The 24,896-nt window shown below is 41.4% G+C and overlaps 1 protein-coding gene and 1 long non-coding RNA gene across 18 annotated transcripts in view; one reads left to right on the forward strand and one right to left on the reverse strand.

Annotated features, from left to right (window-relative positions):
- Positions 1–24,896, forward strand: part of LOC307199555 — a 118,384-nt gene that overhangs the window by 51,825 nt on the left and 41,663 nt on the right. The window lies entirely within an intron of this gene.
- ZNF385D (zinc finger protein 385D) overlaps positions 1–24,896 on the reverse strand; it is a 421,068-nt gene that overhangs the window by 40,129 nt on the left and 356,043 nt on the right. For all 13 annotated transcript variants that reach the window (XM_079947339.1, XM_079947336.1, XM_079947331.1 and 10 more), the window contains one exon: positions 23,665–23,827. In XM_079947339.1, the coding sequence (XP_079803465.1) occupies positions 23,665–23,827 (163 nt within the window). The remainder of the gene's footprint in view (positions 1–23,664; positions 23,828–24,896) is intronic.

The raw sequence follows: 24,896 nt of genomic DNA on the forward strand, positions 1-24,896 counted from the left end.
AATAAAGAAAATTAGTGTGGCATGAGCAATGTTTTACTCTGAAAGTGTGACCCAGAGAAAAATGCCTGAGAACCAATGAATTAGGGGGTCAGGGTCAACGTGGCATTATTGTGAGGTATATGTCCTGCTAATTGATGTTATTTGAATGGACTTTGCTCCACAGTCTCTCTTTTGTTGTTATAAGACTGGTGAGAGTGTAGAGAAGGGCTTTAAACAATGAAATGCCCCTTGTACTCTGCATTGCTGAAAACCTTTCTTTCTTTTCTTTTTGCTTTTGTACAGGCTGGTTTTTCATGTTTAGGATTCGTAGTATGCACTACTCTAGTTGAGCTTATTTTTTCTGAATTTGCTCTTTAAACTTTGCTGTAAGTCACCTTGTGTGTTCAGTTTCTGAACGGAAAAGCAACTCATATACCAACCAGCCAATCTTTGTTCCTACATAGGTGGGATGTTTTTTAGGCTGAACTGCAAACCTGCTTTCTTTCAACCATAGAACAGCCATTCTTGTGCATGGATATTTATGGTCTGTGATGCCCAATGAAACAATTAATTAGGGGGTAAATGTTCCCAAAGCGAATAATCAGGAATGGGTGTTTAGAGCTTGTCATGGAATTACAGGAAGGAGCCTCGGTCTGACGCAACCAAATTAAAAGGCATCACAAAATGAAGCTACTGTGAAAACAGAGCATAACTGCTTTAGTGCTCAAATGACTACAACACTTACTGAATGAGTTGGCAGTTGAAGCAAAGGAGTTTAAGGAGTTTATATCAAATCTGCCATAATTTAGAAAGACTATTCTGCTTTGCCAGACCTACAAGGTTTGAAACTTATTTCACCATTGACAATGCTCTAATAATCTAATCATCATCATCACTGATGTCCAACAAAAGCCTAAATAAACTTGTGAATATTTCCTCTTTCCACCTGAAGAGGTCAGGATGTGTCAATATAACCCCTCATCAGGCACTCCAAATAATGTGTGATGGTTCTAACTGAGTAGATGGCAGGTGAACATGCATGATGTCCCTCTCTTTATGTACCCACAAGCGCCAGCTCCTCTTCCTCCTCTTCTTCTGACCTCTGTGCATTGAACGAGAAGGTCTTAATGGAGGGTCTAACCACATTTTGCTGAATCCTCTCATTGCACAGGATTCCCAGTGGCAGGAGGATTCTAACTCTTCAACCTAATGCTGTTAGAATTCCCCTTTATACCTTCATGCTGAATGTGTAAAGGTCAGGAGAGGGGCATTGGATGCAGGACTTGTGTTTGTGAGTGTGTGTGTTCCCTCCCCATTTTAAGCCCAGGCACATTCTTATGAACATCTAAAAAACGCTATTGGCTTCAGAGGCTGAGGCCTTGTAATGTTGCTGCTGCCACATCGCTAAAGCACAGCAATGGACTTCTCGGTTGGTTAGAGAATGGTGCCGATAAGGCCTCTCCTCTTCACGGAGGGGAGGTGTTGTGAGCGGGAACTGCTTCCTGTGCTCGCAGGGGGCGTAACTCAGCCCCCTGCGCCACTGAATCCTGTGCCCACGTCACGCTCACGAGCCAGCCTATACAGTTGGGGGGGGGATTGCTTAGCTGAATTTGAACAACCGCTGGCACATGGACACTCCCTTCTTGTTTCTAGCTTCCTCGGATCACCTGCCCACCCTCCCTTAGGTTTCTTCCTTCATTTCTTTACCTTGCTATACACTTTGGTTGGTCGCCTTGGTTGTCCAGGGGGCCTGGTAGGAATTTTTTCCCACTTGGCAGATTAGCACCAGCCGCTTGGTTTTTCGCCTACCTTGTAGCAAATTGTCACAACTTTGTAAAGTCTGGAGGTTAGGCATTGGAAAACGCGTTGTGTGTCGGAGGGGAGGTTGTGGCCATCAGCTACCCCTCCCCTTGAAGGATATTCCGTTAAAGGAATCCGGCGGTCGTGGTTCCTGTCCGATGCCCTGGTGGTGGCTAGGGCCATGACATGATCCTGGTGACTCTAGGGGAAAGCTTCCAGTTGATTTGCACCAACAAACTCCCCCTACTGGTTTGTTAACCCTTTTGTGACTCCCAGCAGAGTGGGCAGGAGTCAAGTACAGTCATACCTCGGGTTAAATATGCTTCAGGTTGAGCATTTTCAGGTTACGCTCCGCGGCAACCCGAAAGTAACGGAACGTGTAACTTCCAGGTTTTGCCGCTCGCACATGCACAGACGCTCAAAATGATGTCACGCACATGCGCGGAAGCAGCGACCTGCACTCGCGTAGTTGTGTGTTACGTTCTACTCAGGATGCAAAAGGGGCTCTGGAACGGATCCCATTCACATCCAGAGGTACCACTGTATAGTCTGTCCAATCCAATGCCTAAGCCAATACCACTCACATTCTGTAACCAATAAAGTTGTGGCCTTCTTAGCCCATTAACCTAAATACTTGTGTCCATTATTTTATTTCCAAGCGGGGGCTGGGCCTCGACTCACAATGTCAAGGTTGCAGGTTTGATCCACATATGGGACAGCTGCATATTCCTGCATTGCAGGGGGTTGAACTAGATGTTCCTCAGTGTCCCTTCCAAGTCTACGATTCTATGATTCTGTGCTGAGAAGCTGCTGATCCAATGGTCTGTTATGCTTTTGATGCATTATGGTCTATTTAATCTAATCATGAGGCAGTCCCTTCTGCTTTTATGCACAAAGACCATTCAATAAATATGCAAAATTAAGGAGGCAATTAACATTTGAACACAACTCTACATCCTAATTGTGGTGGGCACTAAGCTTATAAAATCTGAGGGTAAAAACAACCCTAAACACCACCACAGAGGAATCATAAACGACAGGGGTGGGACTAGGAAAGCCCAACACAAAATGCAAATTTCATCATGGCATCAGATTGAAAAGAATTAAAACACGCAGGCATTACCAGCTAGGATTGTTTAAAAATCATGCTAGCACAAACACAAGCAAGCTTCTGATTTTAAAACCACCACTAAACTCCACTAGAAGGATGCCATGAGGTGGCTTACAACATATAAACACAGAATATAAAATCACAAAATTTATATTTTATAAGCCTGAAACCCCACAGAACACCATGAAGATAACATGAGTCAAAATCAGTAAAATGACGCATCTACCACTGTATATAAGCAACACACTAGCACAATGCAGAGCAGCCCACATAGCCTAAAGCTGGCAGTTCAAACAGAGACTTGAATGCAGATTTCATCAGTCCTAGTTTAACCCTCATTCACTCTACATACTGGTTCTTCCAATTGTGCCACATCTGATATTGTTGGTGATGTGTTGGAATAGCATTCGGTGATAAATGTACACCCTCGACTGCACCACTATAACCTAAGTGCCCTCATTTCAGACACGGGGAAAATAATCAGCACTAATGATTCTCAGACAAGTGCTTTTGGGCAATTGTCAAAGCATTTGGGGAAAGCAAGAAAATGCAAAATGCTGCTCTTGCCAATTACTCACATAGCTCATCCTTGATTCCCTCCCCCTTTTAGTTTTCTCATGGAGGTGGCTCATGGAAAGAATGGCTATGTTACTTTAAATGCCCTTCGACACAAGCAGAAAAAGAGGAGCAGAACAGTAGAGGAGCCAGTATGCTAAAGCACAAAGATAGGGCTCAAAGTTTGCTGCAGCTACTAAAAAATTATTGCTCCATAAAGATTGCAGGGAGCGGGAGCTTTGCCCTTGGGTTGGACAGAATTTCTTTGTGTTTTAATGCCAGACTCACACTAAAACAGATTAGCACGTTGGCACTTGTTTAAGCAATCAAAAGTGAGGCAGATTACTCATGCTGACCCAGGGAAAGGATTTGAAAATGCAGTGGGAAAGAAAGCTCTATGTTTCGTTAGCCACTTTGGTATAGTAATATATTAAATGAATAAAGCTATATTAAAAAAACAAACACATACTGCACTATTCACATTCAGAAGCAAATTATACTGATATTCTTTTGCCACCATGTCCTAGTTTGTCAAAGGACAGAATCTGGAAATCAGTGGAAATAGGGACAATACTACATTTTCTATTCACCTCTTAGATGAAGTAGGAAAGTGGTGGGAAAGAGTGTCCAAGTTCCTAAAACAGGCTCACAACTTCCATGTTTCCTAATGAGCACTGAACTATTTAGACAGTTTAAAGATAGAAAAAATGGCATTGTAAAACGGGACTAAATGAGTTTGTTGTTGTTTTTTTTAAATAATATTTATTAGCAGTTTAACGATTACAAAAGAAAAGAAAAAGAATTAAACAAGACAATACAATACAATACAAAAACAAAAACACCCCACAACCCAAACCCTAAAACATTGAATCAACCAAACAAAACAAAAACAATTAAAAACACATCCATTAATTTCGATATCATAACTTTCGTTCACTTGTTTCAGCGACCTCCTCACACCTCCCTTTTTGTATTCCACTTCAATTAACTGTTTCAGCAATTCCTTTCCATCTTCCTCTGTTTTCTGTCCTGTAATTTATCTTAACATATTCTAACCTAGTTTTTTCCCTTTAGTACATTTACAATCTGTCTGTACCTAATTCCTTATAACATTTCTGCTAAAGCCATATAACTTCCTTCCATCATTTTTCTAACATTCATTAATTTTACAATATTTCTGTAAATAATCTTTAAACTTTTTCCAATCTTCTTCCACCGACTCTTCTCCCTGGTCTCGGATTCTGCCAGTCATTTCCGCCAGTTCCATATAGTCCATCAACTTCATCTGCCATTCTTCCTGGGTGGGTAAATCTTGTGTCTTCCAATACTTCGCAATGAGTATTCTTGCTGCTGTTGTTGCATACATAAAGAAAGTTCTGTTGTTCTTTGGCACCAATTGGCCGACCATGCCCAGGAGAAAGGCCTCTGGTTTCTTCAGAAAGGTATATTTAAATACCTTTTTCAGTTCATTATAAATCATCTCCCAGAATGTCTTAATCCTTGGGCATGTCCACCAAAGGTGAAAGAATGTACCTTCAGTCTCATTACATTTCGGGACTAAATGGGTTTGAACCACAGTACTTTAGATTAGCTTGGGAGTTCAACTGACTTAAGTAAAAAGGAACTAATTACCACTACACACACACACACACACACACACACACACACACACACACACACAAAGAATATTAGGTATTAACTAGATGCAGGGACTGCTTGAGTTCAAATTGAGACCCAGTATTTGGTTACTTGCACATGCAGCAATGAGAGTTCTGACCAGCTTTTGTACTGCTAACTAATTCTAGGCTCCTGTTACCTATTTACCATGTATTCATCTCCCAATTGGTAAAGATACCCAACACCAGTGGGATTTTTTCTGGGAATACTCAAGGGTATGCAGTACCAGCGTATTATATTTACTTGTTCACTGCAAGGATGGTGAACCTGCAGCCCTCTGGATGTTCTTTGTGCACCTCTGGCCATTAGCCTTGTGGTCCAGCGGCACCAGGAGTGGCACAGGTTCGCCATCCCTGATTTATAGAGTGCAAATGCTTCTATGTAAGTACACAAACACTGAGCTTCTATGCAAGTATGCAAATGCTGAGAAGTGACACACGGTGCAGTCTCATTAATACCCTATCCCAGCTTAGATGCAAGCAGGCTAAAAGTGGATTGAATACCTAAACACACAAAGAATCCTTTAATTTTAATGCTGGGCTTCTGGAGAGTGAGAGCCGAGGCTAAATACTAGCCAACATGCCAGGCCGTGTCTATAGAAACAGAGCGCCTTCAATCACTGGCTGTTATTGTAGCAAAATTACAACCTGCCAAAAAGCACTCTGCTCTGTCAGTTGCTCTGTGGCTGCAGAAGCAAGGGGGAAGGATTCCCGACCTCTTTCACTGTCCTCTTTCACTGTCACTGCACCACCTACATCCCCAAAAAGACCACCAGCATGGAAGACCAGCCCGACACAAACTGGGACTAAATACCTCTTGACAATTCCACCTCTTTGCTACCATAAATTTGGGGTTTTTAGAAGTTTGCTTCTCTTTTGAGGTAGCCTTTTTCTGCCCTTCCACGGAGTTTGTTCCCTAGCCTGGCTCGAGTGAACTTCTCTGGCATCCCAGTTTGAAATATTAAGTAGTCCGTTTTCCTAGTGCCAACAAAATTTGCACCTGGTACTATCTTTCTGAAACCAGGGAAGTCTGCTGCCCTGGAGAGGTATCAAAATGCCTGGAAATTTGATGGCTGTTGGACACCAAAGTTGCAGGCAGCAGAAAAGCAATTGTGTCTCCTACTGAAATCAGTGACAGACAAGAAATGAATAGGGCTTGCACAATGAATAAATGAATGTCCAATGAGTAATGAAAGGAATGTAATTCTAACAAGTAAGTAGCAAAACAAATGAAATTTCCGAAAATGAAAATAAATGGAAGTATAGTGTCCCGATCAAGGGCAGTATCATTCCTGCTCTGTTCTGCCACAGCTGGAATAATGTGTCCAATTCTGAGCACCACAATTTAAGAAGGATGTTGATAAGCTGGATCGTGTGCAGAGGAGGGCGACCAAGATGATCAAGGGTTTGGAAACTAAGCCTTATGAGGAACGCTTGAAGGAGCTGGGTATGTTTAGTCTGGAAAAGAGGAGGCAGGGGAGATATGATGTTGTTGTTGTTGTTTAGTCGTGTCCAACTCTTCGTGACCCCATGGACCAGAGCACGCCAGGCACTCCTGTCTTCTACAGCCTCCCGCAGTTTGGTCAAACTCATGCTGGTAGCTTCGAGAACACTGTCCAACCATCTCATCCTCTGTCGTCCCCTTCTCCTTGTGCCCTCCATCTTTCCCAACATCAGGGTCTTGGGAGATATGATAGCCATCTTTAAATAATAGGTTAGAACAAGCTTGTTTTCTTCTACTCTGGAGCCTAGGACCCGAACCAATGGCTTCAATTTACAAGAGATTCCAGCTAACATCAGAAAGAACAGACTCCCATGCAAGGTGGTATACTTACCTCCTTCCTTGGAGTTTTTTAAGCAGAGATTGGATGGACAGCTGTCATGTATGATCTAGCTGAGAGTTCTGCACTGCAAGTGGTTGGACTAGATGACCCTCTGGGTACCTTCCAATTATACAGTTCTGATTCTCTGATTAATTTTTATTGCACACTCTTTTTCATGGATTCTAGCTCATTAATGCTAATGCTCCAATAGATCAGTTGCCTTTATGGTGCCACAGGACATGTGAAAGTTTAACTGTTGCAGATCACCACCATCTTGTGGTGTAATGAAAAAATAATAGTGCGACCTTTTAGAAGTGGGTAGGATGTTTTTAATGCATTTCTCTTTCCTCTTGGTTTTAATGTATCTGTATGGGATTTGTTTTGTGTAGGGTTGCAAATCGCTTTTGGTTGCTCTGGGCAAGATAAAGTGGCTGACAAATTGAATAAATAAATAAAATAAAAATGGTGACTATAATGGCAGTTCATGCCAAATGGCTCAACCTTGGTGCAGATATGAAATGTTTATACTTCTAATGGCTTGGAGCACAAAGTTCAGTGACTTGTAATGCTCATTCGATAGTGTACATTGTGACCTATGAATGATTCTGCAGCTCACATTGGAACAAAAACACCTCACTCACTCATGCCCACTCACTCCAGCCCCCTTCCTTCCTCCCATCCAGCATTTATGGAGATGTGTCCCATGGTGATGTCATCAGGTGTGCACCAGGATCAGAGTTTACTTTCAACTAGGATTGAAATAAATTACCGTACCTTTCCATCTATAAGACGCCCCCATGTATAAGACCCCCCTATTTTGGGGGACTCAGTTTTAAGAAAATGAGGGGAGATGGCCCAAAGTTGTTGAGCTTCTCCCCCCACGCAGCTGCGGGCAGGAAACACTTCCCGCTCGCAGTGGCATCGGGGGAAATTGCGCTCCCGCCAACCAGCCGGCGCATGCACACACCACTTCTCCCCTCCCCATGCCACTATCTGTGTATTGGACGACCCCAGTTTTTTGACACGAATTTTGAGTCAAAAAACATTGTCTAATATATGGAAAAATACGGTAAACTATTTTGTGATGGGGATGGAAATAGCTCAGCTTGCCAGGCCCAATTGCAAACTGAACCATTCACTATTCCTCCATTGCTAGTTTCTTTCGTACCTTCAGAATGATAAAAGATGCATGGTGTGAAATAAGCATCCCTACATGAAACACAGTGAACCTATCATGGATGGCAGTTGTTGCAATGGAAAATGAATTTGGTCCCTTCTGGCTATCTTTGATCACCATGACTACAAGCAACCTAGTGTTATAAGTTTGGGGGGCTGCAAGACTTCCCTAAATTCCTGGAACCAGGAAACAGAATTTAACCAACTCCTAAGAAGCCCCAGATGCAGCAGGAATTCAACTGCTGAGAATGGTTGAGTCATTAAGCAAACAAAGGCAGGGATATGTGCCATTAGCAGAGACTGCATCAGGCAGCAGATGGGTGGGGGCCCTCCTCCAGCTCAGGGTTAATTAGCAGAGTTGCGTTTTAGGATTGCAGCTTGCCTGATGTGAGCTGGGGGGTGGGGTGGGGTGTCAAGTCTGTAAGCAGCAAACTGGGACAAAGGGCCATGGCTGATTTCTGCTGGCATTCAAGAATGTGGCCCTAGAAGCAAAAACTCTCTTGGAGTATAATGCCGTGAGCCCTTCCACCATATATGCGTATATAAACGATATAACAGGGTCAGCAACCTTTTTCAGCCATGGACCAGTCCACCGTCCCTCAGACCATGTGGTGGGCCGGACTATATTTTTTTTGGGGGGGGGGGGAATGAACAAATTCCTATGACCCACAAATAACCCAGAGATGCATTTTAAATAAAAGTACACATTCTACTTATGTAAAAACACGAGGCAGGCCCCACAAATAACCCAGAGATACATTTTAAATAAAAGGACACATTATGCTCATATAAAAACACGCTGATTCCCGGACAGCCCGCAGGCCGGATTGAGAAGGCGAAAGGGCCGCATCCAGCCCACGAGCCTTAGGTTGCCTACACCTGCCATATATCATAAAGACATCATGGTCTACACTGTGCCACATTTCCAAAGGGTCCCCCTGGAATCTCGCACTGCTGTAGAGATTGGGGTGTGGTGTGTAACAACGCTACACCGTGTCATTGCTAAAATTTCTTGCATCCCATAGCATGTGCCATGTGTTTCTAGCCTGCCAACCATAAATAAACAGAATCAGAGGTGTGCTTGATCAAATTAAACATTTAAATCTCTCTAGCTTGTTTGTTGTGTGCTACACCTAAGCTGTGTGTGCTATCTGGCTTGAAATCCCTGTGACACCTTTCTTGCAGATGCATGAGTGAGAATTTCAGGCCTCTGCAAACTAATTGCACAGTTGATTACTTGAGTGCACATAAAACTTGTAATTTACAGTGAGGTATGCAAGTAAACTCCTTCAAAACTCCTATCAGGGTTTTCTAGCTTCCATACGATTACTGAGTGGCCTAATTTTTTATTAACATCATAGGAACAAATTAATTTACAGTGAAAGACTAACTTTACTGTAGCAGTTAACACTACATTTACATGCCTCTATAATTTACTTCACTTAGACTGTCTCCTATATTAATATTCATTATAAAAGCCCTCTCCTAATATTACTTGATTTGACAGGAATGCATTAGCTATGACAAATGCTTTATAACACACTCACACAATATTAACACAAGCAGAATGCATGGTAATTGCAGTTACTTAAACACTAAGGCTGGCATTTCCTGTTTGTTTCCATTCGTGCAAAATTCTGCAGCTGCGTATAAGTGAAAATTCTGTACAAACATTTCATTATAAAGTAAAAGATACCATCAAGAATGATGTGCAAGATCTCTGTGGCATTCATTATTCTTTGGATATCATGCTTATCAAAGGAGAAAGAAGTACAGTGAACGTTCACTGTGTGTAAAACACAAAAACAAACCTCCGTGAAAACAGAAAACTAGCAGAACAGGGAGTGGGCTGGACTAGCACCGTGCTTCCTGATGTGCTAGCTTAAAAAAAGAAAGAAAGAAATCAAGGGAGATTTTCACACAGGAAAAACTTTAGTTACAGTTAGGTAGCCGTGTTGGTCTGCCATAGTCAAAACAAAATAAAAAAATTCCTTCCAGTAGCACCTTAAAGACCAACTAAGTTAGTTCTTGGTATGAGCTTTCGTGTGCATGCATACTTCTTCAGATACACTGAAACAGAAGTCACCAGACCCTTCTATATAGTGAGAAGGTGGGGAGGGGTATTACTCAGAAGGGTCAGTTGGTTTACGGTATAAGGTGGTGTCTATGCGCCCATCCTGTATTTTTATAGTAGTGTCCAAAAAATGTATTTCTTGCATAGATTGATTCATTGTTAGGTTGATTGTGGGGTGAAAATCATAATCCTAATCATAATGATTTTCACCCCACAATCAACCTAACAATGAATCAATCTATGCAAGAAATACATTTTTTGGACACTACTATAAAAATACAGGATGGGCACATAGACACCACCTCATACCGTAAAGGTGACCGACAAACATATCTACATGCCTCTAGCTACCATCCCAAACATACCAAACAGTCCATTGTATATAGCCAGGCACTACGTTACAGCCACATCTGTTCCAATTCTACAGACAGAGACTCTCACCTAAGAGATCTACAGCAAACCATTTTAGAACTAAAATACCCAGCAGATGAAGTTAGACAACAGATCAGCAGAGCCAGACTGATACCCAAGAGCTGCAAGACAGACCCAAAAAATAAAATAACAGAACACCTCTAGTCATCACATACAGCTCCCAAGTTAAAACAGTACAACGCATCATCAGAGATCTACAACCTCTCCTGGACAATGACAGTTCTCTTTCTCAAGCTCTGGGAGGAAGACCTTTCATTGCCTACAGACAGCCACCCAATCTTAAACAACTCCTAACCCACAATAATACTACAACCAGACTTAACACGGACACTGGCACCAGAGCCTGCAATAAACCCAGATGCCAACTTTGCTGCCACATACACCCGGACAACACCATTACTGGCCCCAACAACATCACACATACCATCTCGGGACTATTTAATTGCTCATCGTCTAACATTGTGTATGCCATCAAATGCCAACAGTGTCCTTCAGCTCTCTATATTGGACAAACGGGCCAAACCTTACGCCAAAGAATAAACGGACATAAATCTGACATCAGGAATCACAAGACAGAGAAACCAGTAGGAGAACACTTCAATCTCCCAGGACATTCTATACAAGATCTCAAAGTAGCTATTCTATTACAAAGGAATTTCAGAAATAGACTGGAAAGAGAAGCTGCTGAATTGCAACTTATTACCAAACTTAAAACCATGGAGAGACCTGGTCTGAACAAAGACATTGGATTCTTATCTCATTATACATGACAAAGCCATTTTTCACCTTCTCACCCCTTGCTTTTTCCTGTAAGACCTATTGCAGTCGTTAAGAGTCGTCAACAGGCTCATCACAGCTATCTGCCAATCACCCAATCCCACCACCCTTCTGAGTAATACCCCTCCCCACCTTCTCACTATATAGAAGGGTCTGGTGACTTCTGTTTCAGTGTATCTGAAGAAGTGTGCATGCACACGAAAGCTCATACCTAGAACTAACTTAGTTGGTCTTTAAGGTGCTACTCGAAGGAATTTTTTTTATTTTGTCAAGCTTGCAAAGATATATCATGTGTTTGATAATAAATGTTGGAAGTGTAAAGAAGCTGAAGGAACATTCTTTCACCTCTGGTGGACTTGCCCTAGAGTGAAGGTTTTCTGGGAAATGATTTATAATGAACTGAAAAAGATATTTAAGTATACCTTCCTTAAGAAACCAGAGGCCTTTCTCTTAGGCATTGTTGGTCAGAGCGTGCAAAAGAAGGATCGAATCTATTTTATGTATGCTACAACAGCAGCAAGGACACTCATCGCTAAAAGCTGGAAAACTCAAGAATTACCCACACTGGAAGAATGGCAGATGCAACTGATAGACTATATGGAACTGGTGGAGATGACTGGCAGAATCCGAGACCTGGGAGAAGAACTGGTGGAGGAAGACTGGAAGAAATTTAAGGACTATCTACAAAAATATTGTAAATTGTATGAATGTTAAGAATGTTAAGAAAGATGTAAGATTAGCAAAAACATGGCTTCAACAAACTAGTTATAAAGAATATAAATTTAAATTTAATTGGAAGACGAAAAGATAAATTTTGGATAAGTAACATTTTATGATTAAGTTTCAATAAGAGTATGTTAAATCCCAAAATTTGAGATATTAATATTGGAAAATTATACTATATGAATTAAACCAAGTTAATAATTTGCTGGTAAAATTTATGAGTTTAGAAAGCAGGAACAAGGGTTGTGAGGAAGTCCAAAGATGAGTATGAAATGTGGATATTGGAAAAGATTGTGTTATTATCTATGTATTTTATTGTTAAACTAAAATTTAATAAATATTATTAAAAAAAAAATATTTTGTTTTAGGAAAAACTTTGTTTTTAATACTGTATTTTATTAACGTTAGGTGCACTGGGCTTTGTATGAGGAAGAGAAGAATACAAAAACAATTAATCAATGAAAAGAATAATAAGTGTCTGATGTGCACTTCATTTCTCATGTTTTCATTCTAATTGCAAAAGAGGTACTTTTTCATCTACAATAGTGGTTCTCATACTTTTTGCAGTGGATGGAACCTTTAAACAAATCTTGCAATCAAGTATTTTAAAATGGTTTGGGGTTGTTTTTTTGGGGGGGGGGGGAGTTGATTATTGGAAGAGCAAGCAAGGGGGAGCCTGCCCGAGCGGCAACGTTTAAAAACAGCAACTTTGAGGCTTTGAAAACTTCCCTGCCAGGCTGCTATCTTCTCTGATGGGAAAATTCTTTGTTTTCTTTCGCATCCTTAAGGCTCCAGACCCACATATTTAACTCTTGCTGCTAGGCTGAAGCACAATGGCAGGTGTTAAGAAGGGGATGAGGGATGGTGGGTCCAAGCACAGTGAAGCTGAAGAGTTAATGGTAGGTGGAGCAAGAGAAGGGGTTAGGCAGGACCATGAACACATCTTTATATTCTTAAGGTGCTGCTTTGCACAACTTAAAAGCTTGGTTTACTAAATGCATTTTTAAGGTGAATGAGCGATATGTGTGGTCTGACAGAAGAGATCATAACCGCTTGGTTCCTGCTTGTTCTGCCACTAAGCTTAGCATGTCATCTCATCCTGAGCTCAAAGTTTAGCTCTCCCAGACAAACAATGAGCTGTAAACCACAGGGCAAACCTTGGGTGAGTGGGTTAAACCATGAGCCTGCGTTCAAACAACACACTAAGCCAAAACATGGCTTAGAACAGTGTAGTAGCAGAGTTCCTCCAGAACCTTGCATGTTTGCTCATGTATGCTTAGCCATGGTTTGGCTTAGTGTTATATTTCAAACCAGAATACTTTGGTAAGATGACAAGATGATAATGCTAGAGGACAAGAAGGAGACCAGGCTCTGGCTCCCGGAGGGTCTCTGTCTAGTAGGAAACATCCTACCTGTCTATAATGATGAGCCTCCTCTAGTACTAATATTACCCTAATGAATTCCACTTTGGGAGCTAAAAACTGGGTGCCTTAAAACCCATACAGCCTTTTTAAAGACCTTCTCCAAAGCCTTTCATTCACTATGTTTCAATCTGACATGTACATTGGTTTGGAAGAACCGGGGAGGTTATTTTAGTCTGGCTTCGAAAAATAATGAGAACATCATGAAAGACTGCATCAGAATGCTTCCAACCATTTAATGACCTTTTGATAAAAATTGTCGGCAGATATTTAACCGGTGGGAGTAGGCTGATGTTGGCTATAGAACAGCAGGCAGGATCACTTAATTGGGTGGTGGATTAAAGGAATAATCGACTGGTAGATGTCTCGGGTGAGTTTACTCCTATTTTGAATTTTTCTTGTAGCTATTAAACCAGCAGAGTAGAAAATAGACACATTTGGATGACAAATTGGGAACGCTAGTTGTAATAAGGAATAAAACAGTAGAACAGATGTCTCAGGACTCCCATGACAAGGTGAATGAGCTAAAAAGCTCATTTTAGAGTAGGCTAGCTTATTGTATGCAAAAATGAGATAGCTTGGAAAACCCAGCAAGGAAATATGATAAACAACTTAGGACTTTTTGCTACCAAAGTAGACAAGTGTCTTGTAAAGAACATACTAATCTTTAGCTCTGCCTTACGATCATCATCTGATCAAAATGCTTACACACACACACACACACACACACACACGCGCGCGCGAAAACTAGTAGATAGGATTCTTAAACCCAGGATTCGGCGGGGGGGGGGGGGAGGGAGAGGAAGTCATGTGCTTGGCACCTGGCACGGGTGAGCTTCACCAGAAGTTGTAATGTCAAGGAAGTGCTTTAAATTACAGACCATCAAACATTAGGCACAGCTGATATCTTGGAGAATAAATTTATTGGGAAAATGTAGGTCAGATGTGTCACATGTGTCTCACCAAAGAATTCTAAAGGAAAATCAAGAATAATTGAAGTTGCTGCATTAGAGGAAAAATAAGGCAGCTCTATTCAGAGAGCAATTTATGCACTGTGGCTAATTGGGCTGACTTTGATTGCTGCTTAATCACTCTCACTGTGGATATGTGGGGAGTACAGGTAAGATGCAGACCCTTGAAAGGCAGCTTATGCCCTGGGGAAGGTAATGCAAATAGGTTCTCTTTCCCCTCTAAAAAGCCAAACCACGTTTCTTCATAGACAACAGTTAGGGGGCCTCCAGATTGCCTCTTTACTGAGCACTCATCATGATTTGATAGTCACAAAAGTTGACACAGAGCTCAAATTATGCTGGGTCTCTATTGAGCACTCATACTGATTTGCTTGTGGGGCAGTTATGCAACGATGAGCATTTATCTTACATTCATCCTGATTTGCTTGCAGGGTATTTATATGTCTTCCTGTTAGTTAGGACTCTTCCACACTTCTGCTTGTTCTGGAAATTCAGGGGAACTCGAATTTAGCGCTAAAAAGCAGTTTTCCCCGGGGGAAAGCGGCAGGACAAGAGGAAGTGTACATAAAACCTCAGTTACGCACCCCACCCCAAACCACCAAAAGCCCTTTCTTTATAGAGCGGATTCACTGCACTAGGGCAACAGAGTGCTTTAACCCACTTCAATTATGCAAACCTAAAGTTCTGGAATATGCTTGAATCCCATAGGCATCTTAAAAGTTTGGGGAGGGGGAAGCAACCAAGAAGTAGGGGGTGAAATTTATCCCTAGGCACATGCTAATGCCATCCTTGCATCCATTAAGGCTATATTAATGATGATGATGATAATGATAATTATTACTGTATATAAATATTTTTATATCTAAAATCAGCTTCTTTACATTTATAACTATATAAATGTAAAGAAGCTGATTTTAGAATACTCAGGGTAGAATTTTGAGTTCAAAGTCCACAGGCTGCTGAGTGGCAATATTAGTAAAGGTAAAGGTACCCCTGCCCGTACTGGCCAGTCTTGACAGACTCTGGGGTTGTGCGCCCATCTCACTTAAGAGGCCAGGGGGCAGCGCTGTCTGGAGACACTTCCGGGTCACGTGGCCAGCGTGACATCGCTGCTCTGGCGAGCCAGAGCCGCACACGGAAACGCCGTTTACCTTCCCGCTGGTAAGCGGTCCCTATTTATCTACTTGCACCCGGAGGTGCTTTCGAACTGCTAGGTTGGCAGGCGCTGGGACCGAGCAGCGGGAGCGCACCCCGCCGCAGGGATTCGAACTGCCGACCTTTCGATCGGCAAGTCCTAGGCGCTGAGGCTTTAACCCACAGCGCCACCTGCGTCCCTTGAGTGGCAATATTAGCACTGCCCTATATATCAACTGAATATTTCCTGCCCACTCCTTTCCTTCTCCTAATTCCACTTCTGTCAGCTGTTACGCTTTCCTCCATTGCTCCTTTTCAGTCTAGTGCTTTGAAGCAGCAGCTGCTGCAATAGCCTATGTCACCTGAACTCCATTTAGGGAGCGGGCCTGCCAAATTGGGGCTGTGTGTCATTTCAGCCTGTTCACCATCTGTTCACCATCAGTGGCCAGTTATGGGTTTAGGAGAGAAGCTCTGAGTGGAAATGCAGGAAATAATCATGCCTTTTTTTTCTTTTCTTTTTAAAGCAGAAAGATGTCTGTTGGCACTGACGGCTTCTCACTTTCTGCCTGGATCTTAAATTTATTTTAAACCCAATTATCTCTGTATTTTGCACAATGCCATGGCCCTCATGCATGTTTCCCAATCTCACCTATTGTTTCAGCTTCGACGGCTCCTGTATTTCATTCTTTTCCCCATCAGCACCCACAGGCAAAACTACGAACATATCAACACTTCCCTTGTCAGAAGATAATTTGTCATGGTACAGTTGTTTGAGCAGGAATGTATACCCGGATTATAGTTACAGGCTGTGAGAAGGGGGTGGGGAAGAAATATTGCATGCAATTTCTGGGCATTCCTCAGCCATTACTTTTACTGCTCTCCAAAGATAAACTTTCCTATTTGTTAAATATCTGTTACATAAATTTCAGTTTGATCTGGTTCTAAAACTCAAAAGCAGTATCAGGGCTTGTCATCCTGGCTGGATAATAGTCAGGGTCTGTGGCTTTTCCATTGGCCTGTTTTACCCCCTACAGGCCCAGATGAAGACGAAATTTATGAGATATATAAAACTAGGCAGGCAGGCAGGCCAAAAAAATGGCAAAGAAAAGTAAAGAAGGCGACTTGAGCTCATATTTTCCATGGGTGCAAACAGGTATTGGAATTAACACACATGCACCAATCAAAACCAGATTATTTGATAACTTGGTCCAAAAAAATTGAGTTATTTCTAGATGTGGTATAAAGGTTCAAGTAACTGATCAACCACTCCAAAACATCCAGGGTGAAGGAATCCGGAGTTGAAAATCTTGCAATCAGCAGATCCATGTAAATGCTTTCTCTTTTTTCTTTTGGAAGTAAAGCTAAGAGTCAAGCTATAATTTCCAGACATAGAGTAGGATTTGGAGCCTTCTGTGGCTGGGCCCATTCACCACAAGTTTAGTGGTAGTGCCCGTCATAAATAATTGAAGGATACACAAAAGATGGTTTGACAAAAATTGTGGGCATTCCATTAGCTTGTTGGCAGAGCCTCTGATTTCAATGGAAATATAATCCACATGCTTCAACCTCTCATTTAAGTTAAAATAAAAAATAAGCCTCTTTTCCGTCAATAAATGCACAAACCAATAAACAAAAATATAATCCAAACAAATATAAACAAGCAAACAAACAAATATGAACACAGCATGTCCTATAAAAGTTTCCATCCAAAATAAGCCATCCATTTGGAGTTCAAACACCTGGTGGAATTAAACAAACAACAACAACGAGATGTAGACTACCAGACTTTCATGCACTTAATGGCTTCTGCTTCCCAATGTTAAGTAATTCCGGAACATTCTTAAGCCTTGAATGGAATCCAATGAATGTCAGTGCATTGGCCAGGGTTCAGTATGGTGTGCACCACCAAATTTACCAGGGATGAGTGGGAGAGAAGATGGTCACTGTCATGCCCTTGTGGGGGGTGGGGGCATTGTGGACATGTTCTTTGGAGCTCCTATCCCTGACTTATCCAGGGCACATACCTGAGTATGCCTTGTGGTGCTGTGAACTTTCTTCCTGAATGTACTTGCTGGGTCACTTGCTGAAGCGGCTTAGTTCTATTACATCATGTAGACATTCCATTTATGCGCGAGGAACATTAAACACAATGGGGGTGACTTCAGAGCAAACATATATAGAATTATGATGTTAATGTCATTTAAACTGCTGTAGTCTAAAGCATTTTTAAAAATGCACTCCAGGAGATGTCAATGCCCTGATTCAGCGAGTGCTCTAGTATTACTGCATTTGCCTACAGCTCCGCTCAGAATCATTCTGTGCCCCAAAGGCTAATGGTATAAGCAAGATAACAAATGGCTCTTTCCCTTCCCGCTTCGCATCGCACAGGGGCTGGCCTTTCCCATAACCTCCATTACCAAAACATTCAAAGTTTTCTGGTGATAGTTTATCTGTGGAGTCAGTCAACTGAAATCTTGACCAATGTGCTGTTGCCAACACCTCACGCACCATTTAAACATATATATTTTTATACATGATATAGTGGTGGTGATGGCAATAAGACCTCCTCTCAGCTTACTTCAGATCTCACATTAATCTCTCAGACATAGCTTTATAAAGCTGTTTTTTATTGTTATTTGTTTTCCCCAAAGGCACAGGTTGAAAGTACGAACATGATTTCCAAAGAACTTAGCAGGAGGGCTTCCTCAGTAGCACACATGCTTTTGATCAGTATTATCAGAGATCTAAATACCCGCTTTTCTTGGCCACTTTCCCATGCCGTGAGGCATTAAAGAGTTGCCTTTTTACAAGCAATATAAACCTAGGCGTTTCCCCCCTTTTCTATCTTTACTACTCTGTATAGTGTATATAGACAGAAAAAATGATCCAGTACAACAGGATGTACTAAATCAGAAACTTTCATATCATCTCTAGGCTATCCATAGTCTCAAGCTGAGAATTCACTCCCTGAGGCTGATATTTGTGCTTCCATAACTGAAGATTGCAGGGACTAAAGCTGAACCCAAGACAAATCTAATGTATTTGTTTCTCCATGGAGTTGTAGTCTCTCTTCCATATCTGCTAAGGTTCACTATTCAGGAGTTATTTTTACCACGCCACAATAATGAATACAGTGGTACCTCTGGTTATGAACGCTTCTGGTTATGAATGCTTTAGGTTACGAGCTCTGCTAAGCTGGAAGTAGCTGCTCCTGGTTGCAAACTTTGCCCCAGGATGCGAATGGAAATTGTGCACCTCTGGCACACGCACAGTGGGAGGCTCCATTAGCGAAAGCATGTCTCAGGATAAGAATGGTTTCAGCTTAAGAACGGACCTCCAGAACGAATTAAGTTCGTAACCAGAGGTACCACTGTATCCAGAATCTTTGTGCGTCAGAAACTTTCCTTTTACACCATTTGAGATTTTTTAAAGGTGAAATTTTGCAGGCTTTAGAACCAAGGCTGTAAGGCTTAGAAAAGGTTCATTGTTCCAAATGACATGAAAATACTGTGCAACCCTATTAATCAAAATGCCTTTTACAAGATTACCATCATTTTACTGCTATGCTTTTTTTAAAAGCCCCTTTTTCATTCTTCACTTATATTGGCCCTTCTCCCAGAGGTAAAACTACCATTCATCATTGGCACAAGCTAATTTTATTAATGCATAAAAATTAGCATTGCCCACTGCCTTGCACTGAGACTTTAAAAATTACCAAGTAGATAAGGGGCAAAACCTACTGATTTGCTTTCTGTGCTGTTTTATAGCTGCTAAAGTAGTCAGTCCTTTCAAGATACAGTAAAGATCATTTCGTGAAATAATTCTTAGCACAGGAATAACTTCCAGTCATTGATGCCTTTGTTATACTTCCTTTCCGTGTTAACCACCAAGCCTTGATACTATTCAACCTCTGTTGCAGGCTGTTGAACGGATCTGGCAGCATAGAATGCATATAGATAACCTTCTTAAATTAAGCTCAGTAGGAGGAACACCTAGGCCCTATTTGGCCATTCTATTCACGGTTAACAATACACTTGGGTGGGAAGCAGTGCTGCACTGAATAGTCCTTCCCTTTGGCATGTGTACACAGAATGTAAATGTCTGGAGAGAAAGCCTTCACTTGTAGGTGATTTGGAACCCATGAGGAGCGTGCTTGAATAGGACTTGATGGGAGTTGCAATGCAATACCTTTACCTGGATCCCTTGGGAAACTATGTTCCATGGCCTCTTGTTGCCATTATCTGCAGTCCCCAAAGTTCTACAAGTTGCAACATCCAGGGATACCAATGTATCCAGCAAAAGCTGGTTCATGGTTGATACAGGGTTGAGTGGAGTAGAAGGGCCAGTGCGGATTTCTGTCTTCTTGGTCCATTGTTTCACCCTTCCTCCTCATGGAGTTCATGATGTCATTCTTGATTCTCCTCCTGCCATCTTTGTATCTAACTTGTGAGGTAACTTTGTTTGAGAATCTAAGAGGTTCTTGCCCTATGCCTCTAATTGTTCCTGGGTCCCAAATTACCTCCTATGTAGGGGAGCAACCTAAATACTATTTGGACGTATGCCCCATCTTTCCACTTTATTAAAACTGGGCAACTGAGAAGTACAGAGCCAAAGGAGGAACCTGGAAGTGCGATGCTTTTTGTTGCTTCTGATATAAGCTCTCTAAGATTCAGACTGGCACCTCAGCAGTGGAGCGACTGAGAGGGTAGGAGAGAAATTAGGGAGGATGGCAGGAATAGGGAAGTAGGCTGGAGGACTAGGGAGACCATGGAGCACTGCAGGAGTCAAGAGAGACAATGCATGTGCATAGACAAATCAGATGCAGTATAAATTAACCTCTTAAAACTGCATGTTTTTATGGGTCCTGCCCCCATAAAAATCCAGCACTGCCATGATAAAAACATTTAATCTGCCATAATAATTGTTTTTTACAAGGGATCCCATCAAATCGCAGGTCACTTCTGTGTTCACATATGTGCTCTGTGATTTGTTGTTGGTTTTGATATCATCCTAGGTTAAAAAAGGGGACAAGGGTGGCACTGTAGTCTAAACCACTAAACAGGCTTGCCGATCAGAAGGTCGGCGGTTTGAATCCCCATGATGGGGTGAGCTCCCATTGCTCGGTCCCTGCTCCTGCCAAGCTAGCAGTTCAAAAGCACGTCAAAGTGCAAGTAGATAAATAGGTACTGCTCCCGCGGGAAGGTAAATGGCGTTTCCATGCACTGCTCTGGTTCTCCAGAAGCAGCTTAGTCATGCTGGCCACATGACCCGGAAAAACTCTGCGGACAAACGTCGGCTCCCTTGGCCAGTAAAGCAAGATGAGCGCTGCAACCCCAGAGTCATCTGCGACTGGACTTAATGGTCAGGGGTCCCTTTACCTTTACCTAGGTGAAAAAAAATCCATGAGATTTTTATGGACAGACTCATGCTTTCTCTCCCATCAATAACTGTAGCATATTTGAGAGCGAGTCTTTTCGGGAACTCTGATGATTTTCTGCTGGCAGAAAACAACCAAAACCAAACTTCTAATGGCCATGGTATACATGCTAGAATTTCCTTAAGTAGTTACTACTTAAGGAAGTGTGAATGCACACGAAAGCTTACACCCAGAACAAACTTAGTTGGTCTCTAAGGTGCTACTGAACAATTTTTTAATTTTAATTTATTTATCTGTTTTATTCATTTTATAGATGTGTTTTAACTGCCTTGTCTTTACGTTTGAATTTGCATTTTACTGTATTTCATTATTTTATTTTATTGTGTTTGCATTTTATTGCTGTTAGAACCTTTGATTTAATGAAACACAATAAAAAATTGGAGGAAAGGCAGAACCCAAATTTAATAAATAAGCAAAAAAAACCCTATGGGTTAGATTACATAGAGGCTGTGACTTGCTAATTTGTGGTTGATTGAGGAACTGATTGTGGGCCTCCAGTGTGCAAAATGAATCACATTCTTAGTTCTGGATACAGCACTGAATTGTAACTGAGTTAACCATTAGTAGACCTGCAGCACCAACACTGAGAACATCTAGGAAACCAAAAAATCAAACTGCAGAGTCTAAAGGGAAACAAAGGGGCATCTAGTTCAGTGCCCTGCTCCAAACTTAAGACCACTCACACACCCAATATATGCAATCCAGACCACAAAGTAGCAAAAACACAAAATGCAACTTATTAAGCAGATGCTCCAAATGATTTCATCAAGTAGGACTAGCCACAAGTATAGACTGTGGAAATAAGCACCAGAAGTGTTTTGCATGGTTCAACAGCACTTTGAAGAGGATCAAACATTCCCGACAGACATGAAAATGTTTAGAAACAGAAATCCTGAGATGACTTCATACTTGGTTGTCACAGTAGCTCTGCATTGGCCAAAGTGATCAGTCTTTATGATTCTTTTCCATCACCTTTTTCTGTTTTCTACTATTTCCTACTATTTCTATTACTACTTTGTTTTTGTTCTTGTTTCTTTACTTGATAAAACTGCCACAAGCCTGCAATTACAACAATTTGGTATTTTGAGACAGTCTATTATTCTACAGATTCTTTTAAAAATATTTCAAGCCAGTATGATTCAGCTGACAGAATGTTGAAATGATGAAAGATCATAAACATCTGGGTTCCAATCCCCCCTCCCTGCAACAAGTTCATTGCAGAAACCACACTCTCTCAGCCTTCAAACAAAGTTGCTGTAATGACAATTATAGAACGCTGTTTGCTGATAAAATGCATGAGGAAAGAAGGTTGCACCTGTGGATACAACCTTTATTGATAACAGGTATCAACAAGCAAAACCCCTCTCTGATTGCTTGAGAAAAGAAAGCCACACCAACAAACCCTAGAAACACTGTTTTTGGAAAGGATCGGTCTTAAAAACTGGGCAGCATTCGTAAAAGCAGATGACCATATATAAAGGCAGAGTAAGACTTCCAAACCAAGGCTATGCAAGTTTGCGCTGTGCTAAACTGCAGTGTAGAAAATCCCTTGGTATCAAATGGCCTGCCACCCACAGTAGCTACTTGGCAGGGGGTTGGACTCGATGACCCTTGTGGTCTCTTCCAACTCTATGATTCTATGATTCAATTCTATGAAAAAACAAACAACTTGACTCATTTCACATTTCTCTTTTCAGCAAGTCTTTTATGTATGCACTTCATGAGTCTGCATACAAGAAGCACATGACAGAAAGTGACAAGATCATGTGCATATGAGGTAATGCAACCGTCTGCCTTTGAAGTTTCCTGCACAGTGGCTCAGATTTTAAATACCAGGTTACTCAAATTCCATCTCCTTCACTAGCCGCCTGCAATTCTTTTGACTACCAGGAGAAGGAAAACATGCACACACACACACACACACACAATCTGTTCTCAACCCATATTTTTCAGGCTCCGAAAACAACCATAATAAGTAACCATAATAATATATATCAGTCACACTTACCTGTTTCTGAGAAGTGTAGGTATTATCCTGCTTGAAATCATGGAACAACCATTTGAAATAATAATGCAGTGCTTAAAAATTTGTGACAATAAAGCTTTGATAAACAATGCTTTTTATCACAGGCTCCCAGTCTCAATTAGTGCTATTTTTTAAGCTAAAAATGTGTCACAGCTGACTGCAGAGAGTGAGAAGGAGAGGGAGAGAGAGAGAACGCCTGCATATAGACTACAAGTTCCTGAGAATTTCTATTTAATTGTTTGCTTGCCCTAGACATTACTCATCTTACACGTATGCATTCATGCCTGAAATAATGACAAGTCACTTTGTGCACAAGAGAAATCCGTTACACAACTCATCATGATTACCTTACTCTCATAAGTTTACTGCGAAGAAGAAAGAAATCAATATTACATAGAATGATGGATCAAGCATGAATCAATGTGGCAAGCACATAACCAAACGGACATGGCTGTAAACAAGAAAAACAACAACAACAACAACAACAACAACAACAACAATAACAACAACAACAAAAGAAATAAACCACAACAGAGATTATCGCTTAACCTGTTTTGTCAGAGCTGGCATTGATGGTATTGGTAGTGATGGAAGTGAAGGTAGTCTTTGCGCTGTCCTTGGTAGTTACAGATTTCTGCTTATTTTTCATGGCTTCCAGTGCTTTGAGCTTCTTGGCATGTTTAGTGCCTTTGTAGTGGGCCGCAGCCTGGCTCTACAAAGGAGAAGAAAATGAACCATGCAATCAGGCTCATTTCTAAACTGGCATTCTCTGTATTAGTACAAATACAGACCACCTTTCAATAATGGGTACCATTCGCCATACCAAGGCAGTGAACCAAACTGCAGAATTATTTTTAGAATTGTATTTTGGAAACAGTGAGCTACTACATTATAAATATTGCACAGGGTTATCTGGCTTTCTCAACCCATATAACAAATTCCTTTCAGAATTTTGGCAAATAATTATTCTTCCTCTCCAGGGAATGGAACAAGGAGACATCCTTCCCCCACTTGCAGTTAGCTATTAACTTGAATATGCATTAAAAGGGGATTTGATTTTAAAGGCCAGAAGTGGAAATGTTTCAAGCAGACACAAAAGGGAAATCATGCCTAACTTCGCAATGTAAAAGATAGCCTTCGACCAAACCGAGGCCTTTTTGCAAAATTCAAAATGAGTGACATTGCTTTGAAGCACAGTGCTAAAACTTGCAACATCTCCAGATGGTGAAGCTTCTTGGTGGAGTTAGAGTGAAACTATGACTAATTTGTAGGGGACATAGTGGACAGTAATTGTCAAGGGATTAGCTTAACACATGTGGGTTTCCTACCTGTTGACCGGCTAATGCTTGCATATAGTAAAAACACCTATGCCCTGTATCCAGGAGGGCTCACATGTGGTAAGATAACCCCTTGAAATTCACCAAATGAAGCAGCCGTGCTCGCCTACTTCATTCCAGAACTGGCATTCCAAAGTAGTCATGTCTTCACTCCAACTCTGTCAATATTGGAAACCTGGTGAGCAACTCTGACTTAAATCTCTTGCCCCGTTGTTCAAACTATCTTGCTAGTGAAGGCCACTTGGTTGCGAAGACCACAACTCAGTTAAAATATATGTGGGTGTGTGGGTGGTATTTGGTACGAAAAAACACAATTTGTCCCTAGCATGAGAAAAAAACAAAACCCAGAGACCAGAATGGAGCTCTGCAGATAGGAACTGGCTGAATTCTAAATGGTTGCAATAATTATTGGTGTAAGAGATAAGGTTAGGTGCCCCTCATATA

This window comes from Podarcis cretensis, assembly GCF_951804945.1.
Source record: "Podarcis cretensis genome assembly, chromosome: 12".
Classification (NCBI taxonomy): Eukaryota; Metazoa; Chordata; class Lepidosauria; order Squamata; family Lacertidae; genus Podarcis; species Podarcis cretensis.